This window comes from Sapajus apella, unplaced genomic scaffold (assembly GCF_009761245.1).
Source record: "Sapajus apella isolate SASKATOON/1434 unplaced genomic scaffold, GSC_monkey_1.0 scaffold67, whole genome shotgun sequence".
Taxonomy (NCBI): domain Eukaryota; kingdom Metazoa; phylum Chordata; class Mammalia; order Primates; family Cebidae; genus Sapajus; species Sapajus apella.
The window spans coordinates 7,947,728-7,965,963 of NW_022437007.1; the positions used below are offsets into that span (position 1 = coordinate 7,947,728).

Sequence of the window (18,236 nt, forward strand, 5' to 3'; positions counted from 1 at the left end):
ATAATTTTTCAGCCAGATGTACCACTTCTTATCTAGGGTGGATGGCAGTCTACAATAACTCTCATATACAGATAAACCTTACAAATTAAGAAGGTATTGGAAGTAAACATTAGCAAGTATACAAAATCAGTGTTTTCGATCCATATACATAAAAGATGTATATGGTGCAAACATCTGATATTCCTCTCAATTCTCTCCCCACCTTTACTTCAGGCTCTCAAAGGTACTCCAATTGAAAAAAACAATGAAAAAACAAACAAAAAAATCTTTGATTTTCATATGCCAAGACAAATGCAGAAATTGTTTTACAGTCAATTCTAGAGTGGCCATGACATCAACTAGTCCCCCAAATTAATCATAAATTATGGGCAGCCTCATAATAGTCTTGAGAAAGAAAATGTTAACACGAAAATGCTCACAGTACTGCGTTGAAATAGAAAAGGCATTTCCAGATGTTCGAGATTATTTCTTAAATGTTTGGTCCTTTCATTTAGCTATTTAAATATAATATTTAATGCCGAAAGTGCTTAATTTAGATAAGAATGCCATTTACCATTTAACAAATGTAAGATTATGCATAACTAGCAAAAAGTTAAAATATCTGTAATTGTTTTCTGTTTAAACTCTATACAATGTTTTTTAAATGGTGAAACAAATAAATGAACAATAAACAAATGAAACAAATGAAACAATTATGGGGGAAATGTTACTTTTTCCTATTTTATACTTTAAAAATAATATTTACCTGATCTTCTTAATTGAAAAGAATATGCATATATCTAACACAAGAATAATCTACATATTAATAGCACCTGCAGCAGTATTTGCACAGAATAGGACCTTGATAAACATGGAATATAAGAATAGCTATTTATACCCTCAACAAATAGATTAGAAACCTTTTCCTTTCCCAATGAGGTTTAGAATCATTGCCTTCTCTGAGAGGTTATGCAGACAGTAGAGCTAATATGTGACGAAAATAGTTGCTTTCAACTGAAATAAATTCTAATTATGCCAAATGCTTCTATATTTTATTAAAGACAAGAAATGCAAGTGTTTCTTTTTTACCATTTAATTTCATTAAAACTAGGCACTATATCAAGTCATTCACAGGTTTTAAAAGGATGTAAAAAACGTAACAATGAAAAATCTCCCTTCCTTTTCTTTCCCCACCATTCGCCTTAACTCCCTGCTGGACAAATAAGAACATATGTTTCTAACTAACAATCCCCTGCAATATTTCAAAAATAGAATCTTTCATAAGTACAACTGCTACAATTAAGAAGGCTCAAAGTATTTCCTAAAATTGATTCTGAAGTGCATCACTTTGTAATAGCATCATTAAGTCAAATTAGTTTTCTATTCACCGAGTGCATATGAAATGTGTTTTTCAAAAAATTACATATTTTTAAGTATTCTCAGTTGACACAAATATTATAACAACTTACTACAAAGTAGCATACTTTAAAATAAAATTTTGCATTCCATCCCATTATGTTTAAATGATAGCCCATTAACATGAGTCCTGTGATTTGAAGCAAGTTTCCACCATGTCCCTTTTTATGAAAGTACCCATTAGGGGAGCTTCACAAGACTTGGATGCATTTAGCAGTAAAATACATGCTTGGATATTATAGTGATTTGCTCCATAAACTTTTATAAGAAACATTTCTTGATTTTTTTTGTTTGATCTTTTCCTAGTACTGTTACATTTATGAGAGGCAGGTGGGCAGCTAATTGATATAAATGTTCATTGGGAAAATTCAATTTACTTTCTATTTCCTGTGAAGTTTTATTCCATTATTCACTCAGGCTTCCAATTTGAGTATTTTTGTATACTTGCTTTCCCACATATTTCTCCACTTTTGCTATTTCTATAATCATAAAATCATAATTTTAATAAAGTTGAAGCTGCATTATTATCTCTATACAAATTAAATATTGGCTATCATTTTTATATATTGTTCACATATATATTTAAACACTCTCATTGTTGTACACTGTTAAGTATTGAATGTATTTTCAACATCTTATTATTCTAAATATATTTCTAATTTTCCAAACGTTAAAATATATTTTATCTATATTCATACAATAATTCATGTAAGAACTGATCAAGTCCCTGAAACATACTAAGTGCCAAAAAATATTGTTAGGTATAAGTTGTTTTGTCATTATTTTCTGTAGCTAATGAGATTTCAGTGAGTTATTTATGACTCAAAAAATACTGCAAAAAACTTATAACTCTTAAGTAATCCCCAAAATTCTGTCTATCATAGCACACTTTCTAATTTTATTCTAAGAGCTAAAATTAATAATATTTTACTTGTTTACCACATCAGAATATGGTTCTCTAAAGGGCAGGGACCTTTCTTTTATTCACTACTGAGTCCCTAAATGAAGAATTTTTTTTAAGTAGAGCTTAAAAGTGAAAAAATGAACACTCCTAGGACTTTCAAAGTTATTACATAATCATGTGCTATTACATAAAATTACAAATAAAGTTGCTAGTGTCATTTTCATCTCTAAGAAGTTTAAAACTTCAAAAGGGTCTCCTTCAAATTTCTCAAAACAATTTAGACACTACTCATTTTGAAATGTTTAGCGTATAATCTGGATGTAGGTAACAATTTTCAAAGTATAGTAGGACTCCACAGGTATTAATAGTATAGCAATATCAGATTCCCTCTCTCACAGCATCACTGTAACTGTATGACCTTGGGCAAGTGTCTGTTTCATTAGCCTAATGTGTAAAATGAGGATAATAAAATTACTTAATCCATAGAATTGTTGGGAGGATTAAATTAAATAATTTCTGCAAAGAACTAAAAACAATGCTTAGTTAGTATAGGAAGAGATCAAAAACTTATCTGCTAAGTACGTGTTCATTTTTTGTTTGTTTTCGAGACAGAGTCTCACTCTGCTGCCCAGGCTGGAGTGTGGAGTGCAGTGGCACGATCTTGGCTCACTGCAATCTCTGCCTCCCAGGTACAAGCGATTATGCCGCCACTCCTGACCTCATAATTCACCCATATCGGCCTCCCAAAGTGCTGGGATTACAGGTGTGAGCCATTGTGCCTGGCCTAAGTACACATTCTTATACAACAGTCTCAAAAATCCCAAATACTATGGTCTTCTTAATTTGTGTGATTGGGAGATGGAATACTACTCTTAGTCCCCTGGCTGACAATAATTTGCCTGGTGATATTTAATAAGTAATAAGTCACCAGTAATAAGTAATTTAATAAGTAATTTATTTACTCTGCTCTTCAGTTATTTTATGCATTAAATAAAGGAGCTGGCTTAGAATTATCAATTAGATCACTTCCACATCTAACAATCTATCTATGACTTCTTCATTGAATATTTTGATGACCAAATTTTTAGTAGCTCTCCATTTTTACTTTTAAAAACTTTGATAATTATATAGCAATATATTTGACTATTATCTCTCTTTTCCTAATGTACTATAAGCTTTAAGAAGGAATGTTTACATATTAAAGCTATATCATTTGCTGATGTATTTCAAAGTCAACAACAGATTCTTAAACCAACTGTATCCCCAAGTTGCACAGCATTGTCTTTATTATAACGCTGTATATATGTAAATGTTCTGTCCACCTCTTAATATCAACAGGACTGTTTTAAATTATATATTGCCTTGATGTTGTCATGAAGACAGGATTCTAGCTCAAACATCTGATCTCTCTCAGTTCTGCACAATTAAACTAAATACATTTTATTATTTCAAGTCAACATGTATTTTGCAATAAAGTTAAGCTTTAATTATATCTGTTTCTGAATATTTTTGTTATAAGTTACCTCCAAAGGCAGAATTAGAATTGTGTGATGATTTACATGTTGAACTGATTATTACTAATGTAATAATCAAAATTGAATAATCTTATTTATATTGCTAAGTGAAATGACACTATACTCAGTATCTAAAACCTTCACTAACCTAGAACTACCAGCAGAAAATCAAAGGTTGAACACTAATCACACTATGACAGGACTGAGTAGTAAGTACCGTGCTTTCTGTAAAAGCTCAATGTAATTTAATGAATGAGGTTAATTTGTTGTCCTTTTCATAATTTGCTGTTCTGTGACCCAGGTCAAGAAGACTGTACAGGGACTATTTACTGATGTCTAAGTATTTCACGCTCTTATTGCTTCCTCCATAGCATAAGGAGCAATGCGTTTTAAAATTAAGAATATCCATCTAAAAACTACCCAAGAGACAATGGATGAACAAACACAGATTATATTATTCATATTTAAAATGTTCAGCCCCAAATGGAATCCTACCAGAAGCAGAATTTCTTGACAACACCTGAAAACCACTACCTGAAAGAGTTTTCATTACTAACATAAACAACTGAAAAATCAAGTATGTCTATCTAATAATTAAAAGTTCAAAAACCTTTATTAATACAATTCTGTGAAAGATTTAAGTATATGAATGTAAAGATAAACAATTTGCTAGTTTTTTAAGTTTCATCTCATTCTTTTTACTCTCTCCTTGGCTATATATTAATTAAAATGTATCTTAGAAATAGAACTTTATTTAAAGAATGTTACTTACCAGTGCCTTTATAGTATTTTGTACAGTTACCATATTCAATATCCTCCTTTTTAATATCAAATTGAGGCAAGGCAATTTTTTCTAACTGCACAGGATCCCCTGACTGCCAGATAAACCGTAAATCATCAGTTGTGTAACCAACTATAAACAAGAGTAAATAAATATGTTAGTTTAAAATATAATTCATGATTTTAAAATATTTTAATAATCCAAATATTAAACATAGCAAAGGAAAGAAAATAAGGCCTTCTTATATAAAATTGTAGTTTAAAATGTAAAGAGGTCAAATCCATGGTCACTAATGGAAATACTAGTATAAGCATTAAATGAAGATACTTCTCTTAAAGAAAGAGCAAGCTAAATCAGCATATCGCACAGAGTTAAAATCCTAGGGCATCATACACAATAACTCATTTCTCCATCTTAGAATTATTTTTAACAATCATTAATCAAAAGGTAATAAACAAGTGATGCAAGCTTTCTGAATGTATACATTTGCAAACATGCAATATGCTACCTGGGATTTTTAAAAGAAATGTAAGCATTGAAACTTCTAATTTTTTTTAGAAATCACTGCAAAATTCCCTAAAAGGATTTGTATGACCATAGAAGGGCAATATAATAAGCTCTCAAAGGGACATAATTACAGCATTATTTTAGCATCCTGAAGCATACATGTTGGGCTTAGGTATGTGGCTATAATTTAAAGAATTTTACAGCACACACTAGTCTACTATCGAACTCTAAAGTGCATGTATTTTGGAAAGTAATGCTTTAGTGCATCCAGTAATGGAATCAAAATCTAAATACACTGTTGGAAGTTTTATACAAGTCTATATTGACATATAGGCACTCATACACAACACATGCAAAAACATAAACACGTGCAAACATATAAACACTCTTACATGTGCAAAATCTCATTTCATAGTTAGAAAGAAATAAATGCTGCTCAACTTTAGGATCCATTTCAGTACATTATTTAAAAACAGCCACAAAGTAACTTTAGACATATAATCTAGAATACATAGACAAGATATTTTGCCAGGCTATTATTCTTCACTCTCTAAGGAAATAGATGAACTTATTATAAGATGATTCATGTATTCAGGCTAAACATTCCTTGCATTTGTGTTAATTTTTCAAGGTTTATGTCTTACTTTTATTTTCAAAAGATAAGCATCATGAGAAATTAATATATTTTATAGATAATAATTTCAATTAATCCACCTAGTATGCCTTTTAGTAACTCAAAAAAATATGATCAAAGAAACATAAAATAATACAATTTTGTAAAAAATTATTTAAATTTATTTACATTTATAGTAAATGAATGTTAGCTTGATTTACAGAATATTTTTCAATGCTTTCTAAATTTTCTGCTAAGAAAATGTGGTTTTAACATTGGAAATGCTATTGAAATAAGGACATCATTTTCTCTTGTACCTTGCCTGTATTGCTAATTCAAATAACAATGGCAATTAGAATGTTAGAGTATATACCTACATCAATGAACTGAAATAAGACTAGTATGAAAATGATTTATCTTAATACAAGTTAATACAGTATTAATAAAAGAGTAACTATAATTTCCCTAAATAAATTATTTATGACTATTTATAATCAAAGCACCAATTTGTTGTCTAAGATGTCAGTAGAAGGTATTTCCCAGACATTTTAAACACATTATCATAATCAATTAGATTCTCATTTACATACAGCTCTCCAGTTGCATCTTGCAACGTTGTGTATCCATGGGAAACAACGTCAAGTCCAAAGGGCATGAAAGAGTAATAGATAATCTGAAAGTAGAAACGCATCTTAGAAATAATTTAATATACTTCTCTGTCATCCATTGATTTTAGAAGGAAAATATATATGCACAAATATTAAATATAAAAGAGTACCTCATGCTGACAAGGACATCTCCATCACGAAAAATAAAGAGGAGGATGTTTTCCTGGGTTACATCATGAAAGTTGGCACTTTTTTCATTTGCAAAAAATAAATCAGGTTTCCATAAACACTTATACATCGTTGGATCCACTGTCAGTGCATCTGAACCCCTAAAATCACTGGGAAGCTTCAGCCTGGGGTCATTCCATTTTTGTCTCAGGAAGATGTTAACTCTATAGTCCTGAGAAAAAAGTACATGCATGCACATGTGTATGTTTATTGCTTATTAAAGAACTTATTCAGCCACAAAACAAAAAGAGATACAATGATTAGTGGCACAAATATTTTTGTTCTTCCACTATCAACCAGGATCACAACAACTGCTTCACAAAAGAAGAGCTCCATTAGCAGGATAAAGAAACTTGTCTCTACGTAATTACTCTCTACAGACATTCTGTAGCACTTGCTAGCTCAAACATCAGAATACAACCTTATTGATAGTTCCTTTACCTTTATACAAACACCAGTTACTACAGTTGATTAGGCGGTAGTACCATAAAAGCATAAGAACCACTAAATATTGCTATCATTCTTCCCATAACCTTTTTGTCCAAATATACATATCTTAAAATTAAAATTCATAATGAAATTTAGATTATTACTTAATATTTGATGATCATTGTGACACGTACAAAAATTAATTCAAGAATGTCCAAGACTAAAAGCCTATCTTTCTCATAAAGTAAAGGCTTTCAACAGATACAATGTGGCGAAAGTTTTTATCCATTCCTGGAAGACATGCATGGTCCTCTACTTTAGAGGGAATACACATTAGTTTCAAGCATTTCCTTATAAAATATGAATTATATAACCTTAGCAAAAGCATGTGGGTGATAGCCACTCAATATTATTTTGAACACTCAATAGTATTCAATTTAAATTATTTGCTAAAAAACTTCCTTGAAATAATTTGCCAAAGTTATTGGCATTCTAAAACTATACACACTGAAAATTATTTTATTACAGTCTGTTTTCATGCTGCCAATAAAGACATACTCAAGACTGGCTAATGTATAAAGGAAAGAGGTTCAATTGACTCACATTTCACAAGGGGTAGGAGGCTTCACAATCATGGCAGAAGGTGAAGGAGGAGCAAAGGCATGACTTACATGGTGGCAGGCAAGACAGCATGTGCAGGGGAGCTCTCCTTTATAAAACCATGAGATCTCATGAGACTTACTCACATCACAAGAACAGCAGGGAAAAGACCTGCCCCATGATTCAATTACCTACCACTAGGTCTCTTCTACAACGTGTGGGAATTATGGGAGCCACAATTCAAGATGAGATTTTGGTGGGGAACAGCCAAACCATGTCACCTCCTTTAAGTGCTATGTTTTATCAAGGTAAATCACCAAAACCCTGTAACTTTGAATTGCTATATTGAAAATATGCATTCATAATATTTTGATAAAACATTATGTTCTGAATTTGTTATTAAGGTTCAATATAAGAAATAACCAGATGAAGTTGTCTGTGTATATTTTACATGCTTGTTGTTAAAGCTGTGATCACTTATTGTGATCAATGACTCTTATATGAAAATACACAGGATGGATTCCTCATTTAATTTTTAATTTGTTAGAAATGTATTATTACCATACCATTATATAGGTATTTACCATATGCTAAGTATACTTAATGTCAAGTGCTTTGCAAAACCACATTTAATCCTCAGAATTTACACTATCAAGATGCTCTCCTGATACTTTAATATGCTTCATATAACTGGAAAATAAGACTTAGTTGTGTTTTTCTTTTTGTCTTGTAGCTGGAAAACTAAACATTAACTCAACTACCTATTGCATTAACAATTTATCTTTCATACCCTGGTGCAATTACCATTGCATGATTCCTGCACACTTAGTTCTTTCTCAATTACATAATTGTATTTTTGTTATTATATATCTCAAATCTTTCTGAAATAAAGATGGATAAAAAATAAATAAAATAACAGTCTAGATAGTGCCTTATTCATGACAAGGCTATTTCAGTATTATTTGTGTGTAGCTGCCAAGAAACATTGCCAATGTGGCTTCCAGAGTTAGAATGCTTTATTTCAGCCTAATATTAGTTTATCTTCTTTTAATAGAATTTTACATATATGCACAGGGATATATGTATTAGGTCCTCATAGGTATTCTTTATTTATTTATTTTAGTTTTTTATTTTTATTTTTTGAGACAGCGTTTTGCTCTGTTGCCCAGGTTGGAGTGCAGTGAAACTATCCCAGCTCACTGCAGCCTCAACCTCCTGGGCTCAAGTCATCCTCCTTCCTCAGCCTTGGGTAATATTTTTAAAAATTTGTATAGAGATGGTATCACATCATGTTGGCCAGGATGGTCTCCAAAGTCTGCCTCAAGCAATCTTCCCTCATTGGCTTCACAAAGTGCTAGGATTATAGACATTAGCCACCATACTCAGCTACTCATTGGTATTCTTTATCCAGACCAAAACAAATATCTTTTGGAACATAGGCTGGTTTGCTTCTCAGTAATTAATTTCTAAAGATTTTATATCAGTATTTTATAATAATATTCATGAAATTATCTGACAGAAATTAAAGAAATGGTAATATTTAACTTCAGCATGTTTTGCATAACTAAAAAAGAAGTCATTCTCTATTTTGGGGGTGAAAGTCCATAAATTAAGCCTACACCATACAATATTCCTCTTATAATTTTCATACATGCACACATGTTTTGGAAGCATAATTACATGTTCTACCTATCAAAATGGTATTGTTAAGTGATCTAAAATTACATACCAAAATTAGCTTTCTTTTTAAATTTCTATAGCAATTTTAATAGTGTTTCTCCATGTGAAGTTTACTATTCTAAATGCTTCTTGAAATCTTATAAATCTTTCTACACAATCCAAGAATACATTTGTGTTTTTTATCAGTATTAAGTCCAAACATTTTAAACAGCAGAAAGCTGTGTAGGATAGAGAAAAGCTCTACATAGCATTGACAAAATTAAAACCATCTACGGGAAAATTAGAAATGATGTAAGAACACTTTATTTATAGTTAACCACCATTTTTAGTCTTTATACAATCATAAATAACTTTTAAAAAAATTATAATAGCCTAATTTGTAAAAGCTTATATAATGGAGTCAGCATGGACTTGGAAATATAAAAGGCCTGATTAAGAGCTCATCTCGAAATTTTAAAAGCTTCGACCCTGAACAAGTTTCTAAGTTTCTTAACCCTTCTAAATTATATATATATACATATATATATAATATATATATATAATACACATATATATATCCTATTACGAGGATTAAATAAAATACTCAGTGTAAAGGATTAATATAGAACGTGTCATATAAATAAGGAGGTTTCCTTCATTTCCTTCCCATTTTACACCCTTGGAAATCCAGCTACACATTACTTCATAGACTTTTAGAAAACATTTATTTAAATTCTATCTAAATCCGTAAGTAATTGACTCATTGGTTCATTCATTCAAAAATTATTTATTAATGATATATTCCTTTTCATGATCTGGTTAGTAAGGACACAGCTGTCAGCTCTCCTTGCTTTTAAAAATTAACTATGAGGGGCATTGACCATCAGTCAAGCACAGCTTGAAAAGGCTACATCCAAATAAAAGAAAAAACAGTTCACAATGGAACATCTAACTTAGGCTCTCGAGATACATTTAAGCTAACAAATGAATTGACACCTATACTGAGACCTGAAGTTAGAGAAACCTGGGTCTAAATTCTGTGCTAAAAAATTTACTATGTGAGTTTAAGTCAAGTTGTTTAACTTCTCTGAGCCTCAAATTCTTTGTCAATAAAATTAGTCCACAGTAACTCTTAAGAATTAAAGGAAATACTCTATCTAAAGCATGAAACCTGGCCCCAAGTAAGTACTCACAAAACTTAATCAGTTTTATTATATGTATTACTAACATTATTATCACTGTCTGTTATCCCCATTTTGAATACTCAGTCAATTCTATTGACAGCATTCCTTTTCTATTGTCATAAAGATGCTATCTAGAAGTTTTAGTGGGCTGCTAAACATCATTAAAACTAACATTTTACTAATTCTTCAAAAGCTTTTAGAAGGCACTTATTGTATGTACTATAAATCCAGCATTACATTAGGTGCTAGTCATACAGAGATCAACACAAAATGGTACTAGAAAACAAATCTGAGATTTTTCAGACTATTACTCAGATTTCACTGACTAGAGATACATGAACTCACATGGCAAACCTGATGTACGGACTAACAGAATAATATATCTACCTGTTATGTTCCAGATTAAATTCAGTGATTAAAGAAGCTCACTTAACCAATGGTTTTGCTGGGCTGTGTAAAACAATCATTCCTTCCTTCATTTGTTCATTCATTCAATAGTTTTTCATTAAGGACTTCTGGTGTTCAAAGGTCTGAGCTACCAGTCTGAGAGGAATAAGAACATGGGGTCAATATCCTCAGGAGGTGATGATTAAACAAGTCATGAAACAACTGGTAAAGGCTCTAAGAGATGTAAGAACAAAACAATACTTGTCGAGAGAATAAATGATCACATCAGACACAAGGGATCAGGAAAGGCTGTAGAACATGAGTCTGGTGAGGTTCCCAAAGAGTAAGAATTTTCACAGGTGGTGACATGTGGGAAAAGCAGAACCAAATCAGAGTAAAAAGGTACCACTTCTTGATCAGTTTCATCAGCAATGTGAAAGAATATTAAATATCAAGACAGAGAAAATGGCCCCAAAAATTCAAGATCATCACTAAACAGCGGCCAAGCAAGAAACAATGGAAAGGTAGGAGTTAAAATCAAGGCCAAGAAATATACAATGAACTCTTGAAACTCAACAATCAGAAAACAAACAACTCAATTAATAAGTTGCCAAAAGACCTGAACAGGTATTACCCCAGATGACAAATAAGCATATGAAAAGATGATCAACATCCTATGACATCAGGGAAATGCAAGTTAAAACAACAATGAGATACCACTACACGCCTATTTGAATGGCCAAATCCAGAACACTGACAATAACAAACACTGCAAAGATGTGGAAAAGAGGAGCAAACTCATTGTTAATAAAAATGAGAAACTGTTCAGCTACTTTGGAGACAGTTAGTGGTTTCTTACAAAATGAAGCATACTGTTACCATATGATCCAGCAATCACACTCCTTGGTATTCACCCAAAGGAGTTGAAAATATGTCAGCATAAAACCCTTCATTTAGACGTTTATTGTAGCTTTATTCATAATTGATGAAAATGTCATTTGGTAGATGAATGGGTAAGTAAATTGTGACACATCCAGACAATGGAATATTATTCAGTGCTAAAAAGAACTGAACTATCAAGCCATCAAAAGATAAGATGGAACATTAAATGCATATCACTAATTGAAAGAAGCCAATCTGAAAAGGTCACATACTGTACGATTTCAGTTATCTAACATTCTGGAAAAGGCAAAACTACGGAAATAGTGGTGCCAGAAATTAAGATTTCTGGTGCCAGAATTTAAGAAGAAAGGGATGAACAGGTAAAGCACATATGATTTTTAGGGCAGTGAAACTCTTCTGTATAATACTATAATGGTGAAGTAATATCATTATACATTTGACAAAACCCACAGAATGTACTAAACTAGGAATGAAACCTATAAATGATAAACTTTGGATGATAATGTTAAATTATATTTGAAATTATCAAATTATATTTGATAACAAATGTACCAATTTGGTGTGTTTATCCACTCATTTGCTAAATGACACTTTTGTCAATTATGAATAAAGCTGCAATAAAGTCTACGTTGAGTCTACTTTTAAAAGGTGAATGCAAAAAAATTACCAAAAACAAAATCAAAGTAAAGAAATGCAAGGTTAAGAAAAAAATATCCACAATTTTGAGATAAGGCAAAAATTTGTTTGTCCTTTCAATATAATACTAAAACAATATCTAACAAGCCCACTTAAAGGCCCTGTGATTCTCCAGGACATTGTAAATTTGAATTGATACTTTCTATTGATTAGAGTTATGACTGTAAAATTAGATAACTTTTAAAAAATTGATGTTACTTATGATTTCTGTCATATAAAAATATTTCACCAAGACGATACCCATAGTTCTCTGAATAACATTAACAAGTTTTATTTAACAATCTAATCTAGGCATTATTTCTTTTGCTTCTGTCTATTTAATTCTTTGAATTAGCTTCATTATGCTGTTGGTTCCCTTAATAGTGCATCAAATAAATCATTCATATGTCTTCACTATAAGTCTGTCTTAAACTTTTAAAAATTATATATTTTTCTCAAAGACTTAAACACATAATTTCTGTATGATCCAGAAATTCCAATCCTAGGTTTATATCCCACAAAACTGAAAGCAGACACTCTGACAAATATGCTTGTACACCCGTGTTCATAGCAACATTATTTAAAATAGCCAAAAGGTGGAAATAACTCATGTCTATTAACAGATAAACAGATAACCAAACTTTAGTATATATATGCACACACAATGGAATATGATTCAGCCATAAAAAAGGAACAAAATTCTAATATATGCTACAACATGCCTGAACCTTCAAAACATTACGAAAAAAAAAAATAATAATCAAGATTAAGTTTGTTCAAAATTATTACTTAAAGCAGGAATACGTAATGAAAACAAAAACAAGAAACAAAACAACACAAAAATACCTGGGAGGGCAAGCATTTAAAGGACTAGCCAGAAAACAGAAAAAGAAAAAAATCCTAAGAATGTGACTTCGCCAAACCATAAGAACAAAAGCTTTGTGATGGTCAATAGCAGTAAGTGCCACAGAAGGTCAAGTACAGAAAAAAACAAAAAACAAAAAAACAAAAAACCATCTACTTTCAGCAAATGCAGAAGCCACTGAAAACGGTGGCAAAAACATTTTTGGTACAGAAGTGTATCAAAAACAAGATTGCAGAGGATTAAGGAGTGAATGGAATACAAAGTTCCCTTCTATATAAAATGGGGATAATAATCACAGACTCACAACATAGAGTTTTAGGAAGGATTCAATGAGAGGATATATGTAAAGCACATGAACTGCACCTGGAGATATTAGGCTCTAAACAAGTTTTTCATTTTATTAGGAAATATCCTTTATGCTATTGTTATTCCCTTTTAATGCTTGTAAAGTGATTAATATGCTTTTTTGCTTCAAAAAATTCTTCATATAGTGTAACAGATTTGGGTTTCTCCGTGCTGAGATGATCCACCTACAATTACACTGAACAGTCTTTCACCTCTAGGTATCAAATCTCAACACTATACATTTGTTAGCATTTCCTGAACTTTTAGCACTATACATTTTTAGCACTATACACTTTTTAGCATCTCCTAAACTCTTCTTCTTGCTTAAAGATGCACCATTGTAACCTCAATATACCACACACACACAAAAAAAAAAGCTCATATGGGTCTCTATTCCAATTATGTTTTTTTAAATAGAGCTCCATCAGAGCTGTGTCTCAATGAGCATCGCCAAAACTGGAAATTGCCAACTTCATTGGTTCATTCAGTGTATCACTTTGATTATTATGTCTTATTTCATTATGAAGGTGCTTCCAAGATGCTTTTCTATTAGTTATAAGGTTATATAATATTACAATTCAACACAAGCTGGAGCAAGCTTATGTATCTTTTATTTCAAAATTTTACAACTTAATAGTTTGGGTGGAACATTCATTAAAAGATAAAAGCTCATTAGTTATATGCTTTGGTTAATGTTTTATGAGTATTTTCAAATAATTACTAGTTATTGGCATTTCAAATGCCTTATATTAAGATAACCATCTTTGAAACCCATTTATTTTCATTTTCAATTATTCAATCACAGTAATTATAGCTCTATCATTTATTTTGCAAGGAACAAATTCCCATCAGAAACAGACTTCTTTTATGAGTGGGAAATTACTTAATTGCTTTTAAAGTACTTGGTGACAAATAATATTCATTGTTCATTCCAAATAACACACTATTAGTCATTATCTGGAAAAATGGATGGTCTCCAAAAATGTTTAGAACCAATTAACACTCAAATTAAACTATTTCTTCAAGGCAATAAAACATTTCACAATGACACTATAATCAGTTAATTTCATAAATGATATTTTAATATTAAGAACTGTTTATCTATACTTTGTAATGTTGTTAGAATAGCTGACATATGTAATCTTTAATTCATTTGTTTTCTTTACATTATGGCAAAAATTAGCATTCAAATAAATAAAAGAGTTCAGCTGTTATTGCATCTGGCATCATTATAATTAAGGTTCTGTCGATAGGGCTATTAAAAGCCTGGTTTGAAAAAGATTTAAAATTTAGCCTCTAGTCAGGTTAAAAGTTTCACATAAGAATGTCTGTAAAAGCTCTTAAGTTACATATTAGTTATTTTTCTAAATACATCATTTTTCAAAGTTTTTGAATAAAGATTCTTCAACAACACCTTATGGATAATTACTTGTTCTAGATCTATCCCCATAGTGCATTTCTATTAGGAGTGCCTGGTAGCTGGTATGATGGTGCCACACTAGACTGGAAACCCCGTAAAGAACAGCAACCTGCTGAGGCTCGGTATACAAAGTATCCAATACACTTCTATTAAATACAAGAATGGGGAAATGCCTTCTGTGTCATCTTAACAGTTCAGAAAGTTTTCTAGCATTCTTCACACCATTCGTTTAACTTTTTCCATATTTATTAATAACAATAACCAAATTATTGGAAAGAGAAAACAAATCTTGCACATTTTTCATCCTTCCTCAATGCCTAATATAGTACTCTTAGTTGTGAAGTTTAATCATCAATGCTTCTCAATAATGTAACTTGAAGAAAAAAGGTAATGAGGAAAGTATTCATAATAAATTGTTCAGTTTCATGTACATACCCTAAAAAAAGTAACTTTGACAAAGAGAAAGGACTAAAGTATATTTTAACTACAAAAACATATATATTTTTTAAAATTACAACCTTAATAGAATAAACCTTAATGAGTGAGAGGTTTAAGTAATTACTCAGTAAAATATAACTGATTCTTTTGGCATTTCCATATATGGATAAAGTTATGTTATAATTAGGTAATCCTTCAGTTAGGCTTGGGAAGAAGTTACATGCAATCAGATAAACCTCCAGCAGAATTCAGGAGGAAGAAAATACTAGCAGATGCTCAGCATATGTACTAGTTTCCAATTGCCACTATAATAAAATTACCAAAAACGGTGGCTTAAAGCACCACAAATTTAGTATCTTAGAGTTCGTAAGTTAGAAAACCAAAATCATGTTCACTGAGCTTAAGTCAAGATTTCTGTCTGAAGGGCTGGTTCCTTGGAAGCCTCTGAGGAAAGAATCTGTTTCCTTGGCTTCTTCAGTGTCTGGAGGTCACCTGCATTCCTTGACTCATGGTCCCTTCCTTGCCTGACCACCGCTTCATGCATCCTTCATCACGACTACTACCACTGACCCTGATCTTGCTGTCTCAGTCTTATAAGAATGCTGGCAATTACACTGACTCCACTTGAACCATCCGGGATACTCGCCACCCAAAATTTGGGATACAATCTCCAAATATTTAATCACATCTGAAATGTCCCTTTTTTCATGTAAAACAGCACATCCACAGGTTTGAAAGGATATAAAATTTAGCCTCTAGTGAGGTTATTAGTTTCATGTAAGAATTGCAATTACTGGTGATTAGGACATGAACATCTTTAGTGGGCCATAATTCAGCCAACAAAAGGGTGCAAACCCTGAAGATGAATAACATGAGAAAAATGAAGATGAAATCAGTTTAATGTTTCTAATTTTACATCTAAGGTGTAAAATCTACTAAGATGGGAAATAATATTATTCTATAGTAAATGCTTTAAAATTAACAACAAAAACAAAAGATAAAGAATAGTAAATGAAGGAAAATTTTAAGGAAAGTATTTTAAATCTAAATATGGAAATATGTAAAATAAAATTGCTTTAAAACAACAAAGATGAGCAATTACCAAGAACTAGAATTAAGCTTTGTAGTGGATTCCAAATATGATTTTTTTTTCCTTGACAGTCACAGCTGTGTTTCCCAAAAGGAGTTACAATCTATTATTAAAATAAACAAAAAGTCATGGAACAGAAAGGCATAGAAAGTCTGACAGGATCCTGAATTATAGTGCAATAATAATTCAATATAATTACAAAGCATGCCTAATCTAAAGAAAGAAATGGATTGTATAAACAAGCTTTTATTTCCATGAGAGAGCTTTTCTGTATTTCTGATAAGGTAAAGTGTCAGTGTATAGATTATGACAATAACCCATAATACACAATTTTCCCCACATAAGTTCAATAGTTCACATTTTCAGTTATGAAAATCCTGCTGATTAAAGCCAAAGTTAGGAATTGAGTGGAAACTCAACAAATATTATAAGCATAACTCTTGTCACCTGCCCTCTAACAAATCATTCTTCTCACTGTTTTGAATGCTTTTACTTCAATTGTCACAAACAGTAGCACATAAACTGATAGAGCTAGATCTGACTGTTCCAGCAACTTCAAATTGGGATGATAACATTTATTTGACAATTTTGGTGATACTACTACTGTATTACTCTCAGTAAATACCACTTATAGCATTAATAATTATGCCTCACAAAAATGTAAGGTAGCAAAATACAAATGAGTGCACACACATGAGAAATAGGAACTATAAAACTTCACAATTAGGCCATAAAACAGGCTAAAGGAGCATATAACAGAGGGAGCACGTTTACTTATCTTGCCTGGTCCACAAGGGGTGTGACTGCAAAGGCAAGAACTTCCCACACCATACCTCTATCCACCCCCATCCAGGAGCCTCGAGTTTTTTGTCTAACTTTCTCTCGGGAGGACAGACTGCCCAGGGGAGCTTCTTTTGTTTAGAAAGCCCCAGAAAAGCTATGGGAGGACTGTAAGCCAGGCAGCCAATCAGATGTCAAAGTCAAAGATCAATCACTCCAGAGGAAGTTTGAAGGATCTCCTCTCATGGAACAAGAACTTGAATAGGGCAGCAGTGACTCCAAGATTAAAAGACCCCCTGCCTCTCACCTGTGCGGACTCCATGCCTGGATCCCCTCCCACGACAGTGTGGGAGTTTGTTCTCTCTCTCTTTCTCTCTCTCTCTCTCTCTTCCCCTTCTTCTCTCTTTCTAACTCTGCCTAATAAATCGCTTTTCTACAAAACTCTTTGGGTCTGATATTTATTTGAACGAGCCCACCGTACCTGTAGGGCCTCTTCCCTCATTCCTGGGGCAGGACGGCTAAGAACCTGCAACACCGAGTTACATAACCATAGAGATGTGGGAAAACTTAAGGAATATTAATATAGTGTAACTTTTCCTCCACTACGCAATAATGGTTTATGAATAATATGAGAAGACTTCTAGGCCAGGCGCGGTGGCTCAAGCCTGTAATCCCAGCACTTTGGGAGGCCGAGGCGGGTGGATCACGAGGTCAACAGATCGAGACCATCCTGGTCAACATGGTGAAACCCCGTCTCTACTAAAAATACAAAAAATTAGCTGGGCATGGTGGCGCGTGCCTGTAATCCCAGCTACTCAGGAGGCTGAGGCAGGAGAATTGCCTGAACCCAGGAGGCGGAGGTTGTGGTGAGCCGAGATCGCGCCATTGCACTCCAGCCTGGGTAACAAGAG

The 18,236-nt window shown here is 32.3% G+C and overlaps 1 protein-coding gene across 2 annotated transcripts in view; it reads right to left on the reverse strand.

Moving 5' to 3' along the window:
- GLRB (glycine receptor beta) overlaps positions 1–18,236 on the reverse strand; it is an 87,626-nt gene that overhangs the window by 19,604 nt on the left and 49,786 nt on the right. For both annotated transcript variants that reach the window (XM_032248583.1, XM_032248584.1), the window contains exons 5-7: positions 6,493–6,722; positions 6,305–6,387; positions 4,586–4,726 (exon numbers count right to left, since the gene is read on the reverse strand). In XM_032248583.1, the coding sequence (XP_032104474.1) occupies positions 4,586–4,726; positions 6,305–6,387; positions 6,493–6,722 (454 nt within the window). The remainder of the gene's footprint in view (positions 1–4,585; positions 4,727–6,304; positions 6,388–6,492; positions 6,723–18,236) is intronic.